The 26,814-nt window shown below is 38.6% G+C and overlaps 1 protein-coding gene across 14 annotated transcripts in view; it reads right to left on the minus strand.

Annotated features, from left to right (window-relative positions):
- The window catches only part of PKP4 (plakophilin 4), a 237,700-nt gene that overhangs the window by 159,706 nt on the left and 51,180 nt on the right, over window positions 1–26,814 (minus strand). For 12 of the 14 annotated variants that reach the window (XM_053908561.1, XM_053908552.1, XM_053908570.1 and 9 more), the window contains exon 2: window positions 108–244. In XM_053908561.1, the coding sequence (XP_053764536.1) occupies window positions 108–239 (132 nt within the window). In that variant the 5' untranslated portion in view covers window positions 240–244. Of the gene's footprint in view, window positions 1–107; window positions 245–26,814 lie in introns of those variants that run through there. The other 2 variants (XM_053908591.1, XM_053908597.1) reach the window with 2 other exon arrangements.

The raw sequence follows: 26,814 nt of genomic DNA on the forward strand, positions 1-26,814 counted from the left end.
AACGTGAAGGCATCAAGGACGTTAGACAAATTTAAAACACATCCAAAGATTAATTTTTAAAGGCATTGAAGAAAGAACTGATTGCAAATTCCAGCAAGAGGATGTACCTGCTCCTTCACGGAAGCTAGAATAGTGGTGGCTGTGGTCTCGGGTTCCATGCCTGGGCCAGTGGAGGCAGCTTCCTGGCGTGTCTGTGGCTGGCCCTCCTCCACCAATGAGGCCTGCTCAGGAGCGGGCATTCCTCCTGCAAGCAAGCAGGCAAAGAGTTAACACGGGCTCACAGACTCCTATGCAGAGCAGGCAGTGGCTGAGGATTTGCAGATGGCTCCTGGGAAATACCACGGACTTCTACATACAAAGATCACAGCTTCTTACAGCTGTTTGATTTTTAAAGGCAACATCTAGGGCCCAAAGCACAGCTAGTACTATGAAAAAGTAAAATGATAATAAAAAATAATAACAACAATACATACGAAGAAAATATATTAAAGACATCATAGGAAAAATGACATAAAAGTGTTGGGGAGGAGGGCTCTTAATTAAAAACATACTAAGGACACTAAAGCGTTTTTAGAAGCTTGTTGAATTGCTGAATATTCTATTCAGATAGCCAATAAATATGATTATATCATGAAACAAATAATAATAAATACTTTAGATTGTTATAGGAGCCAATTTATAAAGTATACACATGACATCTACAAATATTCAAATGCTTTACTGGTTACAGAAGAGGCTTATGTAATAGAAAAAAAAGAAGGTTTATAACTTGGGCTTGAAAATAAACAAAAGTCTCCTGTATTTAAAAGAAACGGAAGGCATTAATGACTGAAACAAGGATATCTTTGGAGTATTACAGCTAATTTGGTTTCCTTAGTGGATCTACTTTGCAGGCTCATAGCTTCTAACAGAAGAATGAGTTCTTGGCAACAGAGGGGGTGCCTCTCCTAAGATAACACACTGAGAGCAGTGTGTTTGCCAGATCAATCACCTGACCTGTTATGGACTTTTCATAAATTTGGAAAAGATTGGGAAAAGATTCCCACCTAAAATGTTGTACCTTTTTAAATAACTTAATCATGCAGCAGTCTACCATACCATGAGACTAGCCTAGTGCCTGGCATATGTAATAGGTATTCAATACATGTTGGCTGAATAAATGAATATATAAATGAAGGACTGACCATGTTTTCCATGTCGCATTCCAGTCATTAAGCAAATCTCCCCAAGTGCTATGACGCTTATGAGACCTTATTTGTTCAATGTGTAACTCTGCATACTCATATATGGGTATCTCAGACCATAAAAACTCTTCTTGATAGTCTTCAGTTTACTCCTCAAAATTACTCTACTGTTCCATTTCAGCTCTTTATCAACTTCCACAATGTTTAATTCCATAGTATGATCTGGGGATTCCAACCTCCCCATTCCCTCAAATTTCAATACCAGCTTGCTGTTTCTTTCTAAAATCATAACCTGTAAGACAAGGGAAGATATGTGCACCACCTGCGCCTCTCTCCGTCTCTCATCTTCACTCTTTTGACTTATACAGTAAGTGAAGGTAGGTTTAAGTTCCGGGCTTTTTATTATTTTTTATTTTTTTTAATGTTTATTTTATTATTGAGAGACAGAGAGAGACTGAGCATGAGCATGGGAGGGGCAGAGAAAGGAGGAGACACAGAATCTGAAGCAGGCTCCAGGTTCTGGGCTGTCAGCACATAGCCCAACACAGGGCTCAAACTCACACACCACGAGATCATGACCTGAGCCGAAGTCGGACTGAGCCATCCAGGCGCCCCTAAGTTCTGGGCTTTTAACAGTGGTTGTTTTATTGTCGTCATATTAATAGGCAGAAATAGGCAGTGAATGTGATGCGTCTCTAACGCCAGCTTCATGAAGAGTCTGCATGCCTGCTCCAGCAAGTGAATTCTCTCTCTTTATTTCTATGGTGGCCAAGGCTCAGGGCAGAGCCTGGCCTTCAAGGGGGAGGACCTCCTCAAGTATGAGCAGAGGAGGAACTCCCTTCAGTGTTGGAGTAAGTGGGTCTAGGATCAAAACCTAAGTGCCCTTGGACAAGTTGCCATCTTGTTGAGCCCACTTTCCTCATTAAAAAAAGGGCCTACTAATACTTTCTACAGCACAATGGAAGTATTTTATGGTAATCTTTATTTTTTAGTATACGTGGTAGGCTTACTGAGATATAAAATACACTTAAAATATCATCAACTGAATAAAATAGCCCATTTCTATATTTACTGGGTGCTCACTAAAAACAAGATATGAAGTCTATGAAGAAACAAATGCCACACGAAATATCCTAGATTAACATTTAAGGCAAGTAAAGATATGAAAGTATTCTATGCCATTGAAAAACTACACACCTTAAAATAAGCAGATGGTTGCAGAGAACAAAAATGTTACTATGCAACAGTGAAACAAATAATGCCAAGAATCAAAAATTTTAAATGTCAAGAGTAAAATATCATGAAATACCAATGTGTAAGGAAAAAAGAAACATAAATTCAATGAACAAAGAGAATTTGAGAAAAGGAGAAAATAAATATCACTAGGGAAATAATTATTAATTGTTTACATAAATAGGAGAAGTCTTACTGAAAGATATAGAATTTTTTTTTTTTAATGTTTATTTTTGAGAGAGAGAGAGAACGCAAGCAGGAGAGGAGCCCAAAGAGAGAGAGAGACAGAATCTGAAGCATGCTCTGGGCTCTGAGCTGTCAGCACAGAGCCTGATGTGGGGCTCGAACCCATGAACTGCAAGATCATGACTTGAGCTGAAGTCGGATGCTTAACCGACTGAGCCACCCAGGTGCCCTGAAAGATAAAGAATTATATTATTGTTATTTTATTACATTACTGTAAATGTACCACACTTAATTTCACAATATTTTGATGATTCTGTCCAGAAGCAGTACTGGATGAGCATTTTCTGAATACCACTCTGCCCACATAATATGCAGGGGGGTAAGGGGATACAGGCATAAGGCAGGGTCACTGACCATTAGTGGCCTCATCACCCAGCTGAGGCAGCAAAATATGAATCAGATCAAGGCCAAATACAGCAAGACACAAGTGATGGAATAACAAACACCACCAAAGTCTATAGGTAGAGGCTGTGAAGAGCTTATAAATTCACAGAAGAAACTAGTACTCAGCAGGAGAGATTTTCATAGGCAGGGATGATGTTTTTCATTCTCAGATTCCTCAAGACTGAAAGGCATTGCAGGCAATTGCTAATACTGTTGGGCTAAAGAATGATGACCATGGTGCCCATGTGTAACTGAGGTGAGACACTTCCCTGCCCCTCATCTCTGGAACAGTCTCCAAATACCACAACCAACACTGGGCAGAGGAGGGATGCCACAGCTCCGACAAGTTCTAAACCTAACATGGTCTTCTGTTCACTTTCTTGTAGCTCTTATAACAATTTAAGGAGCTGTAGGAATCAAACTTAGAGTCACAGAATGATATTACTTTTTCCCCTCAACAAAGAAAAAAACCAAATAACAATGAGTGCTTATTAGCAAAGAGACTGTGAGAAATTAGGCTTCGTGCTTCCTTCAATGACCTCAGCTTGCCTGATCTGGACAATCACGTTCTAGGAATGGGAGAAAACCGAACTGTTGTGGGGGCTCTCTGGAGAATCAGAGAATGGTAGAGGTGACAGAAAACTGGAAGCAGGAAAATGCCATTGCTGTTTTTGAGAAGACAAAAGTAGACTCTCTTCACATTATAAACTAGAGAGCTAGACATACATCTTAGGTGAGATTCTTAAAAGGATTTTATCCAAGAGATGATTTGTGAGAACGAAAAAGGGGCCCACCAAAGAAAAGTCATGTTAAGCTGTTCTAATTTCTGTCTGTGGCAGCGTAACCATGGAAGTGCAGTGTGTCTAGACTCCAGTGAGGCATGTGTATTAGAAGTCCCCCATGGTATTACAATCAGCACAGAAATGGGGCTGGCACAGGGCAACTGCTGACTCTCACAGTCTGGAAACGGCTAACAGAAACATATCATCCTATAAAGGTTTCTAATGTAATGCCAGAGAAGTTTGATCTTGACCCAATCCCAACCAAAAACTTAGGCTATAATGTAAAGAATAACACACAGGGCATGCTCAAATTCTTCAATCACTATGAATACTGAATTAATCTATATAATACAATTAAGATACAAAAACACTGTCACACTGTAGTAATGAGCTGCCTGGATGAGATAGAAACAATAGGAATAAATGTGGGCCTTATATTGAGGTTAGCTCAGCAACACATTGGGGAAAAGATTTAGGCTATAGACTTAGGTTCAAGAGCAGGATGAGTGAACCATGCATGAGACAAAGCTGTTCCAAAACCAAGGTGATTGTATGCTGTATTGAGGTCAGTACTTAAGATGATAGGAAGATGATGGGAGTGCACACCTCTCCTTCAGGCTCCTGGGGACATGTCCACATCCAGTTACAGATGGCACATTTCCAGGAATGGACACAAATGTATCCGTTCAGGAAACAATGAGCAGGATGGTAAAGGGATTCAGTCATTCTTTCCAGTCACAGGAGTAGGGACAAAATGAATGACAGCTCCTGCTCCTTATGAACTCCTTATGAACTCAGACCTTAATGGTGGGAGGTAGGGGGACACAGAAAGAGCAGTTAATGGAACAAGAAGAGAAAGTCTGACTTCAAGAAGAGAGAGACTATGCAGTCAAGCAGATGTCTATAAACCTCTGAAGGGCTGCTATGGACAAACAAGGTTAGATGCTTTAGATTTATGATCCTAAGAGCTAGGTCAAAAACTAATGGTTTTGTAACAAACTCGTATTTGCCTTTCATTACCGTCTTTATACTTTGAATCAAATTTGGCTGACGGTTTTATTATTTTTATTCAAAATTAAAGGCTGGAGCCATGAGAGCAAGCTCATGAGGGCCTTTCCTTTTTTTTTTTTTTTTTTTAATGTATTTTTTAAAAATATATGAAATTTATTGTCAAATTGGTTTCCATACAACACCCAGTGCTCATCCCAAAAGATGCTCTCTTCAATACCCATCACCCATCCTCCCCTCCCTCCCACCCCCCATCAGCCCTCAGTTCTCAGTTTTTAAGAGTCTCTTATGGGGGCGCCTGGGTGGCTCAGTCGGTTGGGCGGCCGACTTCGGCTCAGGTCATGATCTTGCGGTCCGTGAGTTCTAGCCCTGCGTCGAGCTCTGTGCTGACAGCTCGGAGCCTGGAGCCTGCTTCAGATTCTGTGTCTCCCTCTCTCTGACCCTCCCCTGTTCATGCTCTGTCTCTCCCTGTCTCGAAAATAAATAAACGTTAAAAAAAAAAAAAATTAAAAAAAAAAAAAAAAAGAGTCTCTTATGCTTTGGCTCTCTCCCACTCTAACCTCTCTTTTTTTTTTTTTTCCTTCCCCTCCCTCATGGGTTTCTGTTAAGTTTCTCAGGATCACCTAAGAGTGAAAACATATGGTATCTGTCTTTCTCTGTATGGCTTATTTCACTTAGTTCCATCCACGTTGCTACAAAGGGCCATATTTCATTCTTTCTCATTGCCACGTAGTACTCCATTGTGTACATAAACCACAATTTCTTTATCCATTCATCAGTTGATGGACATTTAGGCTCTTTCCATAATTTGTCGATTGTTGAAAGTGCTGCTATAAACATTGGGGTACAAGTGCCTCTATGCATCAGTACTCCTGTACCCCTTGGGTAAATTCCTAGCAGTGCTACTGCTGGGTCATAGGGTAGGTCTATTTTTAATTTTTTGAGGAACCTCCACACTGTTTTCCAGAGTGGCTGCACCAGTTTGCATTCCCACCAACAGTGCAAGAGGGTTCCCGTTTCTCCACATCCTCTCCAGCATCTATAGTCTCCTGATTTGTTCATTTTGGCCACTCTGACTGGCGTGAGGTGATATCTGAGTGTGGTTTTGATTTGTATTTCCCTGATGAGGAGCAACGTTGAGCATCTTTTCATGTGGGAGGGCCTCTCCTTTTGAAACAAACAGTCCAGTGTCCAACATTTCAAGAATCCTCTAAAGCTGGTACATTCCCTCTTATGAGAGGTCTTTAATCACAGTTCAGATGATCAAGTAGCAGGAATGGTATAGAAGGGATCCTGCCCTGGGTATATGTTAGAAATAGGGAACAAAGTCCTCTGAATCTTGAGGCAGACACTAAGACAAGAAAACAACTACATCTGAACTGATTTCAGTGTCCCTCATTTTTCAGAATGTTGTCTATCATACACAGCTATCTGTAAAAAGGCACCTGGAGGGCAGCAAGTTGTGCTTTTTCTTGATGAAATGATGGACAATGAAAATCTTAGTGTTGTTTTTCTGGCTGGTTGTACAAAGCTCAGAGGTGAGTTTGTGACCAACTCTTACACGTGTCTTCTCATTTTATTCCAGACTTTACTTATTAAATTTCCTCTTTGCCCAGGTCTACTTTTATCATTCTGTTGAGCTGCATTCTTTTGCACCTTGCAAAACACTTTTTGGAAGACAGACTTGTGCTTTCTCTATAATCTTTATCAAAGACAAGCTTTCAGGTGAAACTGTTAGTATAACTGTGTGCATGTGTGTATCTCAATCTTACAGTGAACTATCACTGAATTATGGGAAATCTTCCCGCTCAAGGTTGCAGGCCACATATATTCAAGTGTGAGTACTGAATCTTGAGGCAGTGGGTGTAATATATGCAGGGTAGGGATGTAACATATAGCTATGGATGTAATAATATATATGGGTACAATCTATGACTCAATATCTATAATCCCTTTTATCACAGATGATACTAATCCATAAAATCATCTCTGCGCTAAACCTCTCTGGGATAGAAGATCAACTACATACCGTATTTTCCTCTATATACTCATTTCTACTCTCTTTACTGATAATTTTTAGCCAGAGTATACGAAGTATACTTTGTTTCATCTTATCCAGTGATATAAACTGGAGTCTACATATTTTTTTTTCTTCTCCACTTTTGCATTAGTATTTTGGACCATAACATATCTCATGACTTCATTTTCAACACTCACAAAATGTTATGATGATTGATGACCACCATTTCAAAATTGATAGGATAAAATAATAATGCCTAAGAACAGATGAAGAAAAATAATAAAGGACAGAAAATAATCATGAATATTTAAATTCAATTCAAATTAGGATATTAATAATATGGGATAATAAACATTAAAAAAATTTTTTTTAACCTTTATTTATTTTTTTGAGACAGAGAGAGACAGAGCATGAACAGGGGAGGGTCAGAGACAAAGCGAGTCACAGAATCCGAAACAGGCTCCAGGCTCTGAGCTGTCGGCACAGAGCCTGACCCAGGGCTCAAAACTCACAGACCATGAGATCATGACCAGAGCCGAAGTCGGATGCTCAACCGACTGAGCCACCCAGGCGCCCCAATAATAAACGTTTTTGAATAAGCATTAGATAAACAAAATACTATAAGAGAATAAATTACAGAGTATCCTATGTAGTAAAGACAAGTTTCTTTGCTTTACTTGTAACAAAACTGGAAGAATGAAGTACTTGGGAATCAGGAATGTGCCTGAGAAGTTAAACACCTTCAGAACCATATGGAATCTATTCTAGAATTCTAAAAGTAGTACTAGATGAACTTTTCACAGTTAAGAGTATTAAAATATCCTGGAAGTAAGAAGCATTACTAAAATCTGCAACTCTTTAGGAAGCTTACAGATAGTTGGTTACATACTAAACTTCTCATCAGACAGTTATCCAACAAATTTAAACTTCTTGGCAAGAATTTGTTTAGAAGGAAGCTATATGCCAAACAGCATAGTAATTCTAGAGAATAAACTATGTATAGCAGTTAAGTATTTTGACTTAATGGATTTATTTTTACAATCAAAAGATCAGTGAAAGATAACCTGATATTTTTTTTGAAAATGCAAAAAGTGTAAACAGACCTCCTTGAAAAGAGGAAATCTGGATGGCCAAAAATGAGGTGTTCGACCTCATTAGTAACTAGAAAAATGTAAATTCATACTACAATGAGATATCAATACACAACCCCCAGAATGACAAAACATTTATCAATATCAAATGTTGGCAAAGATGTAGAACACTGGTAAATATCACAGGCTACTGATCAGTATGTAAAGGAGCCATCACTTGGGAATGCATTTTGGCATCTATCTAGTCAAGCTACTGATACATATATTCCCCAGCCCAGTAATTCCACTCCCGATTATACAGAAACATTCTTGCACACAAACTCCTGGAGAACCATGTTAAGTAAGGTCATGGCAGCACTCTGTGGAAGCTATGAATTTCAAACAACCCAAATGACAATTAACAGTGAAATGGGTCAATATATTGTGGTATAGTCATGCACTGTATTTTACCTACAGACATATAACAAATGAATGAAAGGTCTATACAACAAGAATGACTCTAAAAAGCATACGGATGAATAAAAGAAGTCACAAAAGAATACAAACAGTAGAATTCCATACACGTAAAGTTTAAAATACAGGCAAGATAAAATTGTTTATTAGGGATGTATTCATAGGTACCAAGAAAATGACTATCAAAGTCAAAGGAGTGGTTATATCTGCAAGGAAGGTGCAGGCTGTAATTTTAGAAGAGCACATTAAAAACTTTTGGAGAGCTGGACTGTTATGGGGAATTATTAATGGATATTTACACTTTTAGGTGGTTTTCTTAAATTTTTATTTATTTATTTTACTTATTTATTTTGAGATGGAGAGAGAAGGGGTGGGGAGGGCTGGAGACAGAGGGAGAGAGGGAATCCCAAGCAGGTTCTGAGCTATTAGCGCAGAGCCCGATGTGCGAACCCACGGATTGTGAAATCATGATCTGAGCCAAAGTCAAGAGTCTGACACTTAACCAACTGAGCCAGGCAAAAAAATTGTTTTTAATGTTTATTTATTTTTGAGAGCCAGAGAGTCAGAGCATGAGGAGAGGGGCAGAGAGAGAGGAAGACACAGAATCTGGAGCCCGACACGGGGTTCAAACTCACAAACTGCAAGATCACGACCGGAGCTGAAGTTGGATGCTTCACCAACTGAGCCACCCAGGCACCCCTGCCTTTTAATGTTTTTTAATTGTATATATATTTTATGTACTCTTCTATAGTTTTTTTTTTCATGAAAAGGGAAAAATATTAATATAGCAGAAAATGATAAATTCTTATTAGATATGATCTATAAAATATAAAAATTTAGGGTATTTATAAATAGATTGCAATAGTGTTTAATAGCTTGAAGACTAAGGAAATAGAGAACTGACATACTTCTGCATATAAAACTATACTAAATATATAACTCATAAATGTGAAGGTATTTATTTCAATAAAAAATGGGCTTACATTACAAAATAAAATGCCTGAAACCTCATATATCATTCACTAATAATTTCTGAAAATAAAACACATAGTTAATATATAACATAAGGGTCAACACTGCTCACACCTCAAAGGGAGCGGTTCACACCGTGCTCTATGTGAATGATGTGCCTTGGAGTGTGAAGAGTGTGGATACAGTCCCTGTAACACAGGCAAACACTGAAAAACTGTTAACAAAATGAAAAAAGATTTTTTATGTTTATTTATTTAGAGACAAACAAAGGAGTGATCCAGACAGAGCAGTGCCTCGATCAGCTACTGATGCCCAGAAGGAATCAATTCCCTAAACAGGAAAAGTAAAGTGGCATATGTAGAAGTAACAGTGAATGATGCTGTTTTTAAACTGAAAGCTGTGTGCATGAAAGAGAAACAGCCAGTGGCCTTGAAATAAAAAGTTACAAGATAGGGGTGCCTGGGTGGCTCAGTAGGTTCAGCATCCGACTTCAGCTCAGGTTATGACCTCACAGTTCATGGGTTCGAGCCCCACATCAGGCTTTGTGCTGACAGCTCTAAGCCTGGAGTCTGCTTTGGATTCTGTGTCTCCCTCTCTCTGTCCTTCCCCCATTCGTGCTCTGTCTCTCTCTCTCTCTCTCTCTCTCTCTCTCTCAAAAATAAACATTAAAAAGAATTTTTTTTAAAGCTATAGGATAAAAATTAAAATCTCATTCAGTAGAATAAATATCAGAATAACATTTTTTCAAAAAGAGTATTTTATAAGAGGGGTGCCTGACTGGTTCAGCCAGTAGAGCATGCACCCTTTGATCTCGGGGGTTTTGAGTTCAAGCCCCACGTGGGCGTAGAGATTATTTTTTAAAAAGAATATTTCATAAGAATGATCTGAATAATTCTCTCAGAAACTTGAAAAAAAAAGACAGAAAAAACAGATGAAAAAGGTAAAAGAAGTTTGGAGACTAGAGACTAGTCCAGGGTTACATTTATTGACTAGTAAGAGTACTAGGAACAGGGGGAAAAAAAAGAGGATAAATATTAAAGGAAATAAAAAATGAAAATTTCTCAGAGCTGAAAACTAATCATTTAAAATAGGCCAATAAGTGAACAAACTGAATGAAATGAACTACCTCTAAACCAAATCCATTGAAATATCTAGGTTCCAAGGATAAAGAAAAGATTGTAAATGTTACCATGGAGGAAAAACAAATCGCTTACAAATGAATGAGAGTCCATTTGGCATCAGAGCCCTTATCAACTACAGTGGATGTAACAATAGCTTCTGGTACTGACCAAAAACTATGATTCAAATATGAACGCAAAATAAGAGCATGTTAGGACATATCGGGACTCAAGAAAGTTTGGCTTCAACAATCTTTCAAGGAAGTTCTGGAACCAAACAACATATTATAGAAGGACTAAGACACAATATAAACAATGCTAAGCAAGTAATTCCGACAAGTGAAGATTAAAGTCTAAATAAACTGCCCATGATGTCAGCATCAGAGGGTGAAAAGCTGAAGAAAATAAATTGTACACATGTTCTTACTTAACCTGGTAGGAAAAAATACATACAGAGTAACTCCGAGTGAGTGTGCCTTTGCTGCTCCTCTCCAGAAGAGACAGAGCCCACTGTGTGCCCCTTGAATGTGGGGTTGGCCTCTTGTGACTCACACAGTGTGGCCAGTGTGGATGAGGCTAAATTTTAAAGGCCCTGTAGCTTCTTCATCTGGAACCTTGATATCACCACGCTGTGAAAGAGCTCAGGATTAAAAAGATACTGTGGAGACAGAGGCCCAGTGCTCCCAGCCACTCTGGCAGATACCTCAGAACATATAAGACAGGCCATCTTGGAAGAGTCCCACCCTGACCAAGCCATCAGCTTACTGCAGCCACCTGAGTGAGCCCAAGTAACACCAGAAGAACCTCCTTACCAACCTAGACTTGTGAGAAATTTAAAAAACTGTTGTTTGAGCCACTGAGATTTAAGACGGCTTGTTACATGATGAGCAAGTAATACTAATACAACCATCAAAACAGGAAATGAGGACAAGGAAAAAATTAACTTGTATTATTTTTAAGTATCATAAGATTAAAACATTAAATGTTAAACGCTGAATTATCTTATAAAGATATAATTTATTTAATGCATTAGCGATCTTTCACTTATTATGTATTACACTATAAACTAGACGTTATTGAAAGTACGACATATAAGACTCTGACCTCCAATCCAATTTACAGTCTAAAAGGGAAGACCAAAAAAAAAAAAAAAAAAAGGCAACTACAATAAAATGTAGCTTGAGCTAATAAACGAGGCACTAAGAACTCAAACACAGAAGGCAGGTGCTCAGAGAAGGGTTTCAAAAAGGCATGTGTAAGTAGGGAAATTATTCCAGGTGTAGCAGAAGGATGCAGCTGGGGGAAAGCCCACCTCTGATGTATTAATTAGTTTTATTAAGCTTTTACATTTAAAAATTTGCTTTAGGTTCAATAGATTTCTCAAAAACCTCCCTAGACTACTGTTTCCTCTCATTTGCAATTAAGAATATGGTAAGCCATATCAAATCTCAAGCTGTTTAAATAAAAGATTTGTTTTTATCATTAGTTTTTCATATCAAATGCTAGTGTTAACAAAGATTAAAAACCAATGAAATCACTAACACAGCACATATGGGGATTTAGAAATATGGTAATTTATAAGTGAATTACTAGAGGCAATAAAAATAATGCAAAATTGTTTAATTAAGGACTTGGGCATTTAATAATATTTATAAGGTCTATTAAAAATAAAAAGTATACAGCCCAGTAACAACTTCCTATCTTATACAGTGGTTGTCTTTTTAGTTCCTTGTATTTATCTTTTTTTTTTTACATGGACTAGCTAAATGATTTTTCAGTGTCTTAGGATTTATACTAAATTGTCTAGCTGAGAATAACCTAGTTCTGTATTAGATTTCTTAGAAGGTCTACAGTAGATGTTTATTTAAATTATACATTCACTTATAATGTGACAGATTCCATTTAAAATTTAAAATTCTCAAAGTATGCTCCATAGACGACTTCTAGTATGTCAAAAAGAAGGTTCCTGTGATTAATAAGTCTGGAGAATGCTATAGAGCCTGATTCCTCTTGAAGATCCCTAAAAACCTTGTTTTCTCAAGTGTGATCTGTAGACCAGTTACACTGGCAGCACTTTAGGGCTTGTAAAAAATGCAGAATTTCAGGCCCTACCCCAGACCTACTAAATTAGAATCTTCATGTGAAGAAGATCCCTAGTGTTTCGTACACACCTTCAAGTTTGAGAAGCAGTGGCACAGAGCATTTTAAAGATTTTGAAAGATCTTAAAATAAATGAACCTGTTTAATCTCATCTTGGTATCTTACACTTACTTGACCCCTTCTCTTTGTGTCACCTAGTAACACTTTGAGGAACATACTTTGAGAAATTCCACAGTATAGTAAAAATTATTATTATTGAACAATAATAGCTAGCAGAGGCACTGCTCCATCCTTTACAATTAAAATTTGGTTCTCCCCAGCTTTTCCAGTGATGTCAGTTTATTAAAAGAAAAACATTAATTAAGTACTTTTCAGAAAATGGGAAAGAAAAATTTAAGCTCTTTTCAATAAAGATTCCTGCCAACAAAATTAAGCATGAAATTGTGTTTTGGCTGTAAGTTGGGTACCAATTTCTTGGAAAACTTAATTTCTAAGTGAAGGAATAAATGACTTTCCAGAAGAAGAAGCCAGCCTGCTCTAGGCCAGGTGTGAGTTTTAATTATATTTTTCATGCTCTACTCATGAACACCCATGTAGAAAAGAGACTAGGTGTGTGTGTGTGTGTGTGTATATATATATATATATATATATATATATATATATATATATATATATATATATATATACACACAATGCATACTGGTGCTTTGGTTGGAGAGATCAACTCTTCATTTGGGATATAACAATTTCCTCAAAACAGGTCCAGTTTGGGCAGATGTTAATCTATAAAATGACTTACCGAAAGCACGGGTGAAAAAGAAAAGTTTACATTTTTCAATGACAGTATCATCAAAAACACTGGTTTTACACATGTTTAAAATTACTTAAAAAAAAAAGTATATTTATTTTGAGAGAGGAGGGGGAGAGAGAATCTCAGACAGGTTCTGCTGTGCTGTCAGCACAGAGCCTGAAGTAGGGCTTAATCTCATGAACTGAGAGACCACGGCCTCGGCTGAAATCAAGAGTTGAACGCTCAACTGACTGAGCCACCCAGGGACCCCTAAAATCACTTTTAATAATGCCGATTTAAGCAATGATGCATCTAATGACTTCCAATTTATTAAGCAGCTCTTTAGTGTAAAAGGGAAAATTCTAGGCATCAAAAATAAAGTTCCAGAGGTGAACAACTATACCTGTCCCTGTCTTCAGCAGGTTGAGTTAGAGAACTGATGATTTTCTTTCAGTCTCATTTATTCATTTAGATTATGTTTAATGCCATATTTTGTTTTCAAGAAGACAAACACATTTTCACACTTAACATCTCCAAACAGCTTTTTGAAGAAAGCACAAGAAAAAAATACCAAAGGTTCTAGAATTTTGTTGATTACAGATGGAGCTTCAGTGAACCCTACTGTAATTTCCAGTCCACTGTTCTCTGTCCCTCAAGCATACACCTAGGTTCAGTGAGAGCAAGGGCTATTGCTATTTAGACCACCACTGTATTCTCCGCAGCCATAGAAGTGCCTGAAACATAGTAGGTGTTCAACAGAGTTTGTTCAGTGAAAGAATGAAACAAACTGAGGGAAAGGATCAAAGTATAGTATATTGCGTTTCCACTGAAGTAACATTTATATGGCAGATAGTGTAGGTTTTAGAACCAGCAAGATGCTGAGGGAGCTCATAGTCTAGCAGGAAAGAAAAGAATAAAAATTGGTGACAAATACAACAGTAACGATGCATAAAACATACCACAGTAGGAGGGTCATCAGGAAAGATGACACTTACCACAAAGACAGAGGACAAAACACCACAATGTGCTGTGTGCAGAGAATGCCAATGGTCTAACCTTGAGGTGGGGATGAGGAGGAGGAGAGAAAGAGGGAGAAAACACTGAACATAAGAAGAAGGAACCATAAGGGAAGGAGAGTGACAGATTGCTTCATATGATGGTGAGAGTAGAGGAAAGAGTTTGAGTCAGGTGCCTCTGCCCCAGAGAAGTTGGGAATGTGACCTGGATGGAGTTAGACATTATGAATAAAGAGGAGTGGAAGAGAGGAAAAACTAGATGGTGTCCACTTGGAGTAGCATAAAACATCTGAAAGGCCCAGTGAAGAGCTAGAAAGCAACTGTGGGGAACGGAGCAACTTCTGTTAAGACAACTTCAAAAAGAACATACGTGCCTTGAAGGAGCGCCTGAGTGGCTTAGTCAGTTAAGCATCTGACTCTTGATTTCAGCTCAGGTCATGGTCTCACAGTTCGTGAGTTCAAGCCCCGCATTAGGCTCTCTGCTGTCAGCACAGAACCCACTTTGGATTTTCTGGCCCCTCTCTCCCTGAACCCTCCCCCGCTCACATGCACACTTTCTCTCTCAAAAATAAACAAACAGGGGCGCCTGGGTGGCTCAGTCGGTTGAGCGTCCGACTTCAGCTCAGGTCATGATCTCACAGTTTGTGAGTTCGAGCCCCACGTTGGGCTCTAGTGCTGACTGCTCAGAGCCTGGAGCCTGCTTCACATTCTGTGTCTCCCTCTCTCTCTGCTCCTTCCCTGCTCATGCTGTGTCTGTCTCTGTCTCAAAAATAAATAAACATTAAAAAACAAACAAACAAACAAACAAAAAAGACCATGCCATACAGAACCTGTAAGAGAAAACAATTCTTTCCTTCACGGGCCAAGTCCCAGGGACACAATGATAAATATAATCCTAGAAACCTTGTCCTCATTTGTCCAGGTGGTCTGTTTAAGAAGTCTACAGAGAAGTCCTCAAGTATCACTACTTCTAAGCTTCCATATCGTCCCAGGGCACATTCAGATGCAACAGGGCATCTCCTCAAAATCCAGAGAAAAAGAAAACAGGGCTGCTCCCAGGAGAAGAAATTTAGAAAAACCACTAAAATAAGGATAAGATTAGATATGGGTGGAAAAAAAACCTAAAAATCAGTGCATGTGTTTTCCTAAAGAACTTTATAAAATAATCAAGGAAAAGATCATAACATCCAGACCAGAATCAGAATGTGATTATGATACATCGTGTATAATTACCATCAGAATTGGAGAAGAGAACAGTCAGTATGGAAAGGAAAACCTAGATTCTGACTCTGTCTGGGGAAGTAAAAAGATATGAGATCTTCTCTATAAGGGACAGAGAGGGTCCTGAAATGAATTCTCTCTTGAAACTATCTCTTCACAGGACTCTAGTTTCACCACTCCAAAAGCTACCCTGATGGCTAAAAGGGAGAAAGAAGCCTATCTGGCAAACATGGACATTTTGGTAATTATGAATTTATAACTTAGCACTGTGCTTTCCATATTAGTCCTGATTCTTAGAACCACAAAACTGAGGACAGGCTCAGAACTGCAGTGACTTCAAAGCTCTGTGGTGTGATTTTGGAGAAACCTCCTCGATGCCACTAGTTGTTCTCTCCAGATAACAATCTAGCTAAGTGGTCCCTCATTCTAATTCAGAAACTTAAGAAAGGTGGACACAAAACCCACATAAATAAAGAGGTTAGTCACCATGCACAACATACACCTGTCAGTCACTCGAGAACAGGAGAAAAAGAGCTACACACTTGCAGAGCTGCCGAGGAAGGTTTTCTATGCCAACCGTTCCACCAATCTCTAGCACTGCTGTGCATTTGCTACCCCTGTGCATTGTGTTGCCAACTTACATTGTGTTATTTAAACTAGATTCTTTTAATATTCATTAGTTTGAATCAACTTTTGCAGAAGCATACCTCAGTTCTGAGATATCAATTATGTCTAATAATCTGTCCAAAAATTTTGCTTTAAACAAAAAAAAGTGCATTTCATTATTTGAAGTGCAAACAATTTCAAAACCAAGAACCAGGTTCAGTATTCCAAACATGATATCCAGAAAGCACATAGGCAATTATCTCTATTTTACATATTTTTAAATAAAGCCTACCACTAAAGTTCACAGTGCTTTCTGTGTTTCTGGTCTCGTCACCCCAAGGCACGGACCCATACAAATGCATATATAACAAGATAGAACTGTCATCAAACTTGCAATAAGCAACCAGAAAAAGTACTCTCCACACACGGTGTATCATTTTAAACTTACAATATAATTCATACCATACCATTTCTACTGGCTTTAATACTACCCACTTCTATGACTAAATATGCTTCATTCATGATTTTTTTTTAAAACACCCAATGGGACTGATACGGAGTGGGTATCTCTTACGACTAGCTTCTGTTACATATGCTCCTATTTCATGTGTAAACTTTAAATGGCATTTCTCAGTCAGAGGAAAGGTAATGTTTTCTGTTTGAAAACTTACAAACTAAATTGCACAACAGAAATGTCGCGCTTTGAAAATGTCTTCCTAACTGGCTTCGGTGTGTCTGTCTCCCTTGCTCTCTCAAATTTCCAGAAGGAAATTCAATCAGGTGACACACTTAACTAAGCAAATGCTATTCATCAGATAAATAATACATTAAATTGTTCAAAGTTACAGCAAATTCTCCAACTTGCTAATTTCTTCCAAACATTTGTTTGTTTGGAAGTACTGGTAAATTTTAGCATTCAAATCAACTTGTGTGTCTCAAATTAACTGAAGGGCATACTTTTGATCAACCTAACACAATATGTATAAAAAAAATAAAGATCATCAATTTAAAGGATTTGAGAAGGGGGTGCCTGGGTGGCTCAGTCGGTTGAGTGTCTGACTTTGGCTCAGATCATGATCTCGCAGTTTGTGAGTTCTGGCCCTACATCCGGCTCTGTGCTGACAGCTCACAGCCTGGAGCCTGTATCAGATTCTGTGTCTCCCTCTCTGCATGCCCCCCATTCATGCTGTCTCTCTCTCTCAAAAATAAACATTAAAAAAAAAAAGGGATTTGAGGAAAGGTTCTGTGGGGTGAGTAACAGAGTAGGGGACTCTAGCACAGGTTTTACAGGCCTTTGCATGTTCCTTCTCCCCTATGTTTCTCTTAGGGCTCCTCCCTCAACTCACGGAGGCTTACAGGTCTTCCCTGACCATGGTGTGCTCCTTAGGACAACAGGAACTGAAGGGACAACAAGACCTTGAAGGGTGAAGAATTGTAAGAGAATGGTGGTCCAAAGTTAGGTGGAAATTTGGAAGGGGCCCCTCTGTGTGTGCTTGTCCCCAACCTGTAGGGCATTCTTGCTATCAGCAGGTCCTTCTCAACACAGCCCCTCTGTGGGGGAGCTATTCTCAAGCCTTTGACTCAGCCCTTCTGCTCCCCTCCCCTCACAGAGCTCCAGCCCTGTGCTTGCTTCCTGCAGCTATTTCTAGAGCACAGCCCCTCCACCTCTGGTTTCTAACTTCACAAGCGAGGATAAAACTAGGTTCCCTGCCTTTACTTCACCAAACCATCTCTTCCTTCCACACACATACTTTCTAAGAGCCTCACCCTTAAGAAGGCATTCCTCAATGTGTTCTGGAATTGCCTTTTTTTTTTTTTTTTTGGATGACTCATCTCTCAAGTCCAACTAATCTAGTTAGAATCTTAACAACACACAATGCTCATTTTCACGTTCCTTAAAATGCTCCCTCACCTATTTAGAGTTAAATGTACTGAAACCAGGATTCAGTTGTGTATGTATTTTCTCTGGTATCTAACACGTGCTGGGGCATTTCCTACATTGCCTGTTGACTGAACTGGTTTTACTATGTAAGGAGCTGAAAACAGAAACTGGCGTTTCACTGCTGCACTTGCTGAAAAATGTTTAATATATTAGATGGCTCCTATTCAAAAGCAAAGAACCCCTGAACAAAGGACTTCCTTAAAGAGGTCCTTTGTTCAGTACTTGGCACTAAAAGAAATGTCAAAAAGAATCAGATTTCATTTTCTATCTTCCTGGTTAGGTAACTTGTTTCTTTTTAGGTGAGGGTCTCACTTCCTTAAAGAAAGAATTTAGGAAGAAGAACCACAACTCAAGGAAGCTACATTCCATTTGCAGGAGATAACACACCCCATGCCAAGATGTGCTCACTCTGCTGTTTCTAAATTCTCAGCTGCAGATCTTAGTGTATAACAAAAGTGTACTTTAAATGAGACCCTATAAATCAGAGTTATGATTCCCACAATAATCTAGAAAGCTGTTAGCAAAGTCTTGACTGTGTCTCAATATACTGAAACATTACCTGTTCAGATTAAATGGGCAAGAAAATGAAAGGATTGGATTAGTCCATATTATAAAAACATATTTTTTATTGCTACTATTAAAAATATAGGTATCTGTGCCCTGATTTAATGAACAGATCCAAATCAGCCTTTAGTGATTTTAAAACACTGTGATAGAACGCCTCAAAGATTAAGTACATCCAAATCTTTTAAAATTTTATTTTTGAAAAAAAATTACTTTTTTTTTGCTTAACATTTTATTTATTCAGAATGCAAAGCTAACTTCAGTCTATCAAACTGACCACAAATTCAGAATCTAAGTTAATATGACATAACCACGTCTCAAAAAATAAGTATTTTGAGTTTAAAATGTTGTGCCCTACCTGGGTGGGTCAGTTGGTTAAGTGTCCGACTTCAGCTCAGTTCATGATCTCACAGCTCGTGGGTTCGAGCCACACGTCGGGCTCTGTGCTGACAACTCAGAGCCTGAAGCCTGCTTCGGATTCTGCGTCTCCCTCCCTCTCTCTGCCCCTCCCCTGCTCATGCACGTGCTCTCTCTCAAAAATAAACAAACATTAAAATGTTGTGCCCTAGATGCATTTTCATGTCATTTTAATTTTGAGGATAGGGGGATGTTTGCTTTTATTAATCTGAAGATCATGAACTGTGATTTGAAGTTCACTGACAGGTTGATAGGGATATGATCATATTTCTCTTAGATACTGCAGAGAACCTACCTAATGCCCTCTGAAAAGTGGAACATTCACCAATAAAGTATGGCATTACAGGGTATAAATAAGTAATGATTGATAAATATTTAGAACCCTGGCAATGCAAAGGAGGAGAACACATGTTAGACGACTTTCCACAACCACCCTAGAATCTCTCTACAATTAAGGTAATAGTGTGAATATAAAATTTTGATGTCCAATCAGCCTAGCAGGATTATAACAGCTGTGTCAAAAGTACCATCTGTCCAAATGGAAGTATGTACCCTCACAACTTGTTAAGAATTACAGCAACAAATATAAGTTTGAACATCAGAGGTACCATGATAAATTAGACATTTAATTTAACGTCTGATGAAGATGGAGTGAGCTGCCACTTTGATGGAATAGAAAAAGACACTGAAACGGCAATCTGCTCATTTTATAGCCCAACAATTCTCTCCTCTTTCTGAGTCACTATGATTATTCTGAGAGCAGCTGGATCTCTCAGTATCAATTTTCTACCCATATATCAATTGTAAACTATTACAAAACACATGCAAGAATTGTCAGTGGGAATTAAGAAATGCCTAGAACTTGAAGTGGTTTCTAACTTTCCCTCACTGGTATCTTCATTTCTGTTTTCAATGTTCTATGGAATGTCTAAGGGATCAAGTACTCCTTGGGTGGGGAAATGCATGTACCTATGAAAGCAGCCACCTTGTGGTAGAGTTACAATAAGCAGAAGTGGAGGTCTACTAATGGGGAAAGATCCAGGAATTTTTCAATCATGGACAAAAGCTCACTGGGTTGACATTACCCTGCATTCGACCGGCAATAAAGATTTTGAGAGCTTTTTCTAGTAGTAGTCAAAGAAATTCCAAGGCCCCAAACATCACTTATTTTATTTTTTTAATGTTTATTTTTGAGAGAGAGAGAAAGAAGAGAGAGAGAGAGAGAGAGAGAGAGAGAGAGAGAGACGGAGGGAGGGGCAGACAGAGGGAGACACAGAATCTGAAGCAGGCTCCAGGCTCTGAGCTGTTAGCACAGAGCCTGACGCGGGGCTGGAACTCATGAACCGCAGGATCATGACCTGAGCCGAAGCCAGACACTTAACCGACTGAGCCACCCAGGCACCCCCAAACTTCACTTTCTTAACGGCTGCTTAATACAATGTATCTCCTCTGCTCTTTTGATATCTGTGAAAGAAACAAAGGAAGTTTGAGCAAGATATCAACATTAACTCCAATAATCTGATGGTCACAAAAAAACTGAAAGAGTAAGCTATTCAAGAAGCCCAAAGTCTGTTTGTCTATCAAGACCTGCAAAAGTCACTCCTTGAAGAAAGTGGACTTTCTTAAATGGAGTGAGGTAGGCAAGAGAGGGAGATGGGAAAAGTGTCAGATGAAACACGTCTGAGAGTTAGTTGGGACGGTCTCATGTTGCCATAACTGAGTCCCAGCTTCACAGCACTCTGTTGATCCTCACCACTGTGCTATCTAAACCAGCTGGCTTCCAATGTACTTTCGACTAACAGCTGCCATGAGCAGCTACTGAAATTACATCACAACAAAGCCACTCCACTAACAGTATAAAGTCATCTTCAGACCTTCACAGTCAGTCACATGGAAAAAACAACAACAACAACAACAACACACAGAGAGAAACACACAGGTCTCTCTCTAGACTGGAATTCATGTATTCCAATTCAGTGTGTGATACCAATCACTTATGGGTCAATATATCTGCACAAGTGCAAAACATACGTATGGTGATAAGTGTACAAAATGTGAAAATGTACAAGTGATGGGCATTTCGTCTCAGCCTTCAAAGCAAAAGAAGAACAAAACAGCCTAAGGCTGGATGGAAGAGGCTTTACGTTGACCAGGGGAATCACTGGACTGTTTCCTACCCCTGACTTTCTGTAATTCTATACTGTCATCAAGAAAGACAAAGTAGCAGCAGCACCTTGCAAGACCATGTTTTCAAAAGTGAGTGCAACCATGAAGAATAACCATTCACTAAATACGATACTTTTAGAAACCACTTAGTTGTGCTTTTATTAATTACTTTTGATTTCTCTTCCCTAGTCAAAAATACTTTGAGCAGCAGTTGGCTGGTCCATCCATCCTAACATCATACAAGGCGAAATTACATCTACAGGAACTTCTTGGCAACAGTTCATAAAAGCATTTTAGTCAGAGGGAATAGGGGAAAGTTCCACTCTAATGGTCCATTCTTATTCTCTTCAGAGAATTATTCTAATCTATAAAACTTTACTAAAAGGTGAAAAAATAGACATAAGTATAAATTTGAAGAGATAATTGTGTCAATTCTTGGTCAGATTTCAAAAATAATCACAAAACAAATAGTATTAAACATAGGAGAAACTACCACTAAGGAAGCCCTTTAACCAAATACAAGATCAGTTAACAAGCACTTCTGTCAAAAATGCCTGAGATCACCAACAGGTATCAAACGCTGCTGTGGCTAAATTACGTGGTAGCAACATACACGAGGACTCATAAAAACAGCTTCACAGAACTCTAGAAACAGGAAGGACCTTGGAGATCATCTACTTGGGTGGTTTTCCAAATTCCTTACTTTCTTAACCCTTCTCTCTAAATCAACTCAAGAGTAAAACCAACACATTAAAACATAAAAGCAGAAGCTACTCTTCCTGAACCTTCTTCATCTCCTCAGCAACCAGGCAGCATCCCTGAAGAAGACCATCATCGAGGATGGCACTTTAGAGAGATGACTGGAGGCTGACAGCTGGGACATAAGCTGCCTGCAGTCTGGCTAATGGATCTGCTGGTTCTCCCCGCAGGGTTCTTTCACTGCGGGGTGCAACCACAGCAACGCAATCCTAGGGGAACATGAGTGTGTTACCGTCCAACTCAAAGGTACTTTCTTAATACTACACAACTTTTTAAATTTCAAAATTTACAGTATACAGCTTTGAGGGAAAAGGCTGGGATTTACTGTTTTCCAAATGCTTTAATGTTTCAGAATGAGGACTTTTCAAATTCACAGTTGAAGGATGTGCCTCCAGAGTATTTTGGAGGTCTCCCTCACAAGTGAAGGCTGGCACAGAGCTGGCAGCTGCATTTCATGCCCCTCTACCTGCACCTGTACTTCAGGGACATTCCAGCCTCAAACTGCTTCTGTACTTGCTGTTCCAGGCCCTGGCATGCTCCCTCTTTCTAGCTCTTTGTCCTTTACTTCATACTGCTGAGTCACTCACTTCAGCTGAGACTTTCCTGACCTTGACCTTGGCTCATCCCCTCTCAGTCACCCTATGACCCTCACTCCTTTCCCCCTCACTCACTCTGCTTTTTCATCTTAACACTTATTACCACCAGGTCTGTTTGTCTCATCTTCCCTCACCTTAAATATAAGTGACAGAAGTAGATATCAACATCGTGTAGGAGGAAGAACTGAAGCCCAGGTCATATGACTGCAGTTCAATTTTCTGATTCCTCCTAAGTTCCAGTAGTTCCTAAGGATTTGTCTGGTTTTCCTAGTAGATCTACTTCTGGGAATGGGACGTAATCTTGAGGCATTGATGATCACTTCTAGGCTAAACACTAAAAATATAATTCTGGAGCCCTGAGCTCAGTTGCAATTTTCATGTTTACTGGCCATCAACAAGGTTGAGTTCCAGACACTCAAACTCAGCATGTCCACAGCTAAATTCACCATTCTCCTAAATCTGTGTGGCTTATGGAGTACCTTTCTTATCAGTAGCGTAAGCCATTCAAAATAGTTATTTAGTTCATTCTTATAATATCCTCATGAACAAAGCAGGAGCAGTATAGAAATTATGAAAACCCATGAAATTATGGAATGGAGCTTTCTCTTAATTTCCACCTGAAAACACTATTAAGCTCTTTTGTCCATTTTCTCGTGTGGAAGAAGCATCTTTGTGAACACTGGTATGAGCAGTCTACGTGTTCTAACCAGCAGGACAGTTATCAAAAAACAAAGCTAAAATTGCCCTGAAATTACTAAAAAATGGAACGTTACATAGATGTTCAATGCATCCAATATTTTGGGAAATATCATAATAAACTTGGTTAGAATGCCACAATAAAGAATTAGAAATTCCTATGAATTCCTAAGAAAGGCACAAAAATAATATCTAACTTGCTATCCACTCATACTCCAGATTACCTAAAAAAGTGTTTTAAAAAAATATGTTTAGAAGATCGTAAGGCCAACTTGAATAATGAACCCAAATCATCCCAAAGAAACTTTAAGTTAATACTACCTATTTCAGTGAATAAGTATTACTAACAAGTGAGAGAAAAGGGAAGGCTTAATTTTATGTTTAACTTGTCTCCCACTCTTGCTAGTAGAAGGGCTAAGTTATCAGTGAGATAATCATCCCCCAGGAATACAAGCATAAGAAGCCAAGATGGTAAAAATGGTAAAGTCAATACACCAGCTAACTCTCGAATTTTCAAAGTTGGATCAGCCAAGTTCTCTAGGAGTAACTCCATTATGTTGGAGGAAAATGGGCTGCTCATACACCCACGCTCATTCCAACATTTACTGAACATCCACTGTGTATCAGGCACTGGGCCATGTACTTTATAGAAACCTATTTATACTGAGTCTCTAATACTGACGCAAAACTAACAGCATAAAAGTCACTGCAATGCTCCAATCATCACCTCTCAAATTAAAGAAAACTAGCAAATATACATTTGGTAATTTATCAAGTAATAGCAGTCAAACTGTCAGCATTATGTACATTTAAATCCAGGCAAGTGAAATGTAGTATCTTGAGAACATCAAGAAAGGGAATTATGGTTAAAAAGCAATTTAAATATAATTTTACAGCAAAAGTGAACTACTGGGACCTTATGAAGACAAAAAGCTTCTGCACAGCAAAGGAAACAACCAACAAAACTAAAAGGCAACCAACGGAATGGGAAAAGATATTTGCAAATGACATATCGGACAAAGGGCTAGTATCCAAAATCTATAAAGAGCTCACCAAACTCCACACCCGAAAAACAAATAACCCAGTGAAGAAATGGGCAGAAAACATGAATAGACACTTCTCTAGAGAAGACATCCGGATGGCCAACAGGCACGTGAAAAGATGCTCAACGTCGCTCCTCATCAGGGAAATACAAATCAAAACCACACTCAGATATCACCTCACGCCAGTCAGAGTGGCCAAAATGAACAAATCAGGAGACTATAGATGCTGGAGAGGATGTGGAGAAACGGGAACCCTCTTGCACTGTTGGTGGGAATGCAAACTGGTGCAGCCACTCTGGAAAACAGTGTGGAGGTTCCTCAAAAAATTAAAAATGGACCTACCCTATGACCCAGTAATAGCACTGCTAGGAATTTACCCAAGGGATACAGGAGTACTGATGCATAGGGGCACTTGTACCCCAGTGTTTATAGCAGCACTCTCAACAATAGCCAAATTATGGAAAGAGCTTAAATGTCCATCAACTGATGAATGGATAAAGAAATTGTGGTTTATATACACAATGGAGTACTACGTGGCAATGAGAAAGAATGAAATATGGCCCTTTGTAGCAACGTGGATGGAACTGGAGAGTGTGATGCTAAGTGAAATAAGCCATACAGAGAAAGACAGATACCATATGTTTTCACTCTTATGTGGATCCTGAGAAACTTAACAGAAACCCATGGGGGAGGGGAAGGAAAAAAAAAAAAAAAAAAAAGGAGGTTAGAATGGGAGAGAGCCAAAGCATAAGAGACTCTTCAAAACTGAGAACTGAGGGTTGATGGGGGGTGGGAGGGAGGGGAGGGTGGGTGATGGGTATTGAGGAGGGCACCTTTTGGGATGAGCACTAGGTGTTGTATGGAAACCAATTTGACAATAAACTTCATATATTGAAAAAAAAAAATAAATATAATTTTACAAATTATATTATCTTACGTTCTCTTGTATCTCACACTCATTTGGAAATCATAAGAGATACTATTTACTGGAATTCCTAACCAGTGGTTCTGAAAGAATAGTCCAGCAGGATCAGCAATGCCCCAGACCTACTGAATCAGACACTCTAGGAGTAGGGACACAGCACTGTTTTTGACAATCGCTCCAGGTGATTCTGACACCCACTAAAGGTTAAGAACCACTGTCCCAAAATAACAAATCAGAGGTAACATAATAAAACAGAATGCTTTAATCATTCTATACAGAATAATGAAAATACGGTTCCGGTTTATATTTATAGAAAATTTCACAATAAAAATATTAAAGAACACAATTTCTTCTGAAGTATACAAAAAATGCTGAAATTTTGGATGGCCAATATTTAACTCAAAAAGTCTTCATTTACTGGGCTTGGAATTAAAAATTGTTTTAAGTAAACGAATGGTATAAACTTTGCCCAGCTGCTAAAATTTTCAGTTAAAAAATAAAAGGTGTTTAAAAAGCCTGGAATGTCCAAAATTTTAACATAAAATTGCAATGTCTTAAAAGCACAATTTCAAAAATTTATGAGTGCATCCCCACGGAAAAAATATGATTTGATAAAATGTTTATACATAAATGAAGGTATGATTTCATCTTACAAAAATATTCTTTATAAAATTACTAATGGGATTTACTTTTAGTAGCAAATTGAGTCAAGCCATTGAACTATTTGTTTATAAGTTATCACAATACTTCGGAATCACAGAAAGAAAATTAGAGGTAAAGGGAGAATCAAGGGCATCTGCAGCTGAAGTGTTATATCTGCTACCAATTAAATGAAATATGAAACAAATTAGAGACAGAGCATCACTGAAATTCCTCTCGACATATCTTCTACATGAGTTGACACGCATCTATGAAATATCAGAAACATAGCAAGTATAGTTAACAATTTGGATATTGCTTCTATCATCTGACAAATGTCGCTTCTAGGAGCTTTCCCAATTCCTTCACATGTGTTATGGCTCAAAGTTTTAATTAGGCTAAAGAATTCCTATGAGGGGAGGTTCTGACTGCATTTATGCAAAACAGATGTGGAGAGCAACGCTAAGAGAGGTAGAAGATAGGCCTAAAGTCTTTAACACTTCTTACCAAGAATTCCCATAGCATTCTTAAATATATAAATAGAAGACCATGGAGCAGAAAAGTCTCAAGGATTTGTGCCAAAAGTTTATTTTAAAACAGGGAGAGCTTACTATTCTTTGCTTTTATGAATGTCTACTTTTATTCTTACAAAAACTATTTCTAACACACCGCAGAGGCTGTACCACACATAAACATTCTGTATCACTATCAGCACCTATTAGCATGTGAGTTAACACAACTTTGTGAACCACTTTTTGTCTCCAATTTCACCAAACGCATTTTTCTCTAAAGGGTCGTGGCACCTTGGAAACGTATTTTTGTTTGCCATGAGGCTAGTTGGGC

Source organism: Panthera pardus, unplaced genomic scaffold, assembly GCF_024362965.1.
Source record: "Panthera pardus isolate Hobbes unplaced genomic scaffold, ASM2436296v1 HiC_scaffold_10, whole genome shotgun sequence".
Lineage (NCBI taxonomy): Eukaryota > Metazoa > Chordata > Mammalia > Carnivora > Felidae > Panthera > Panthera pardus.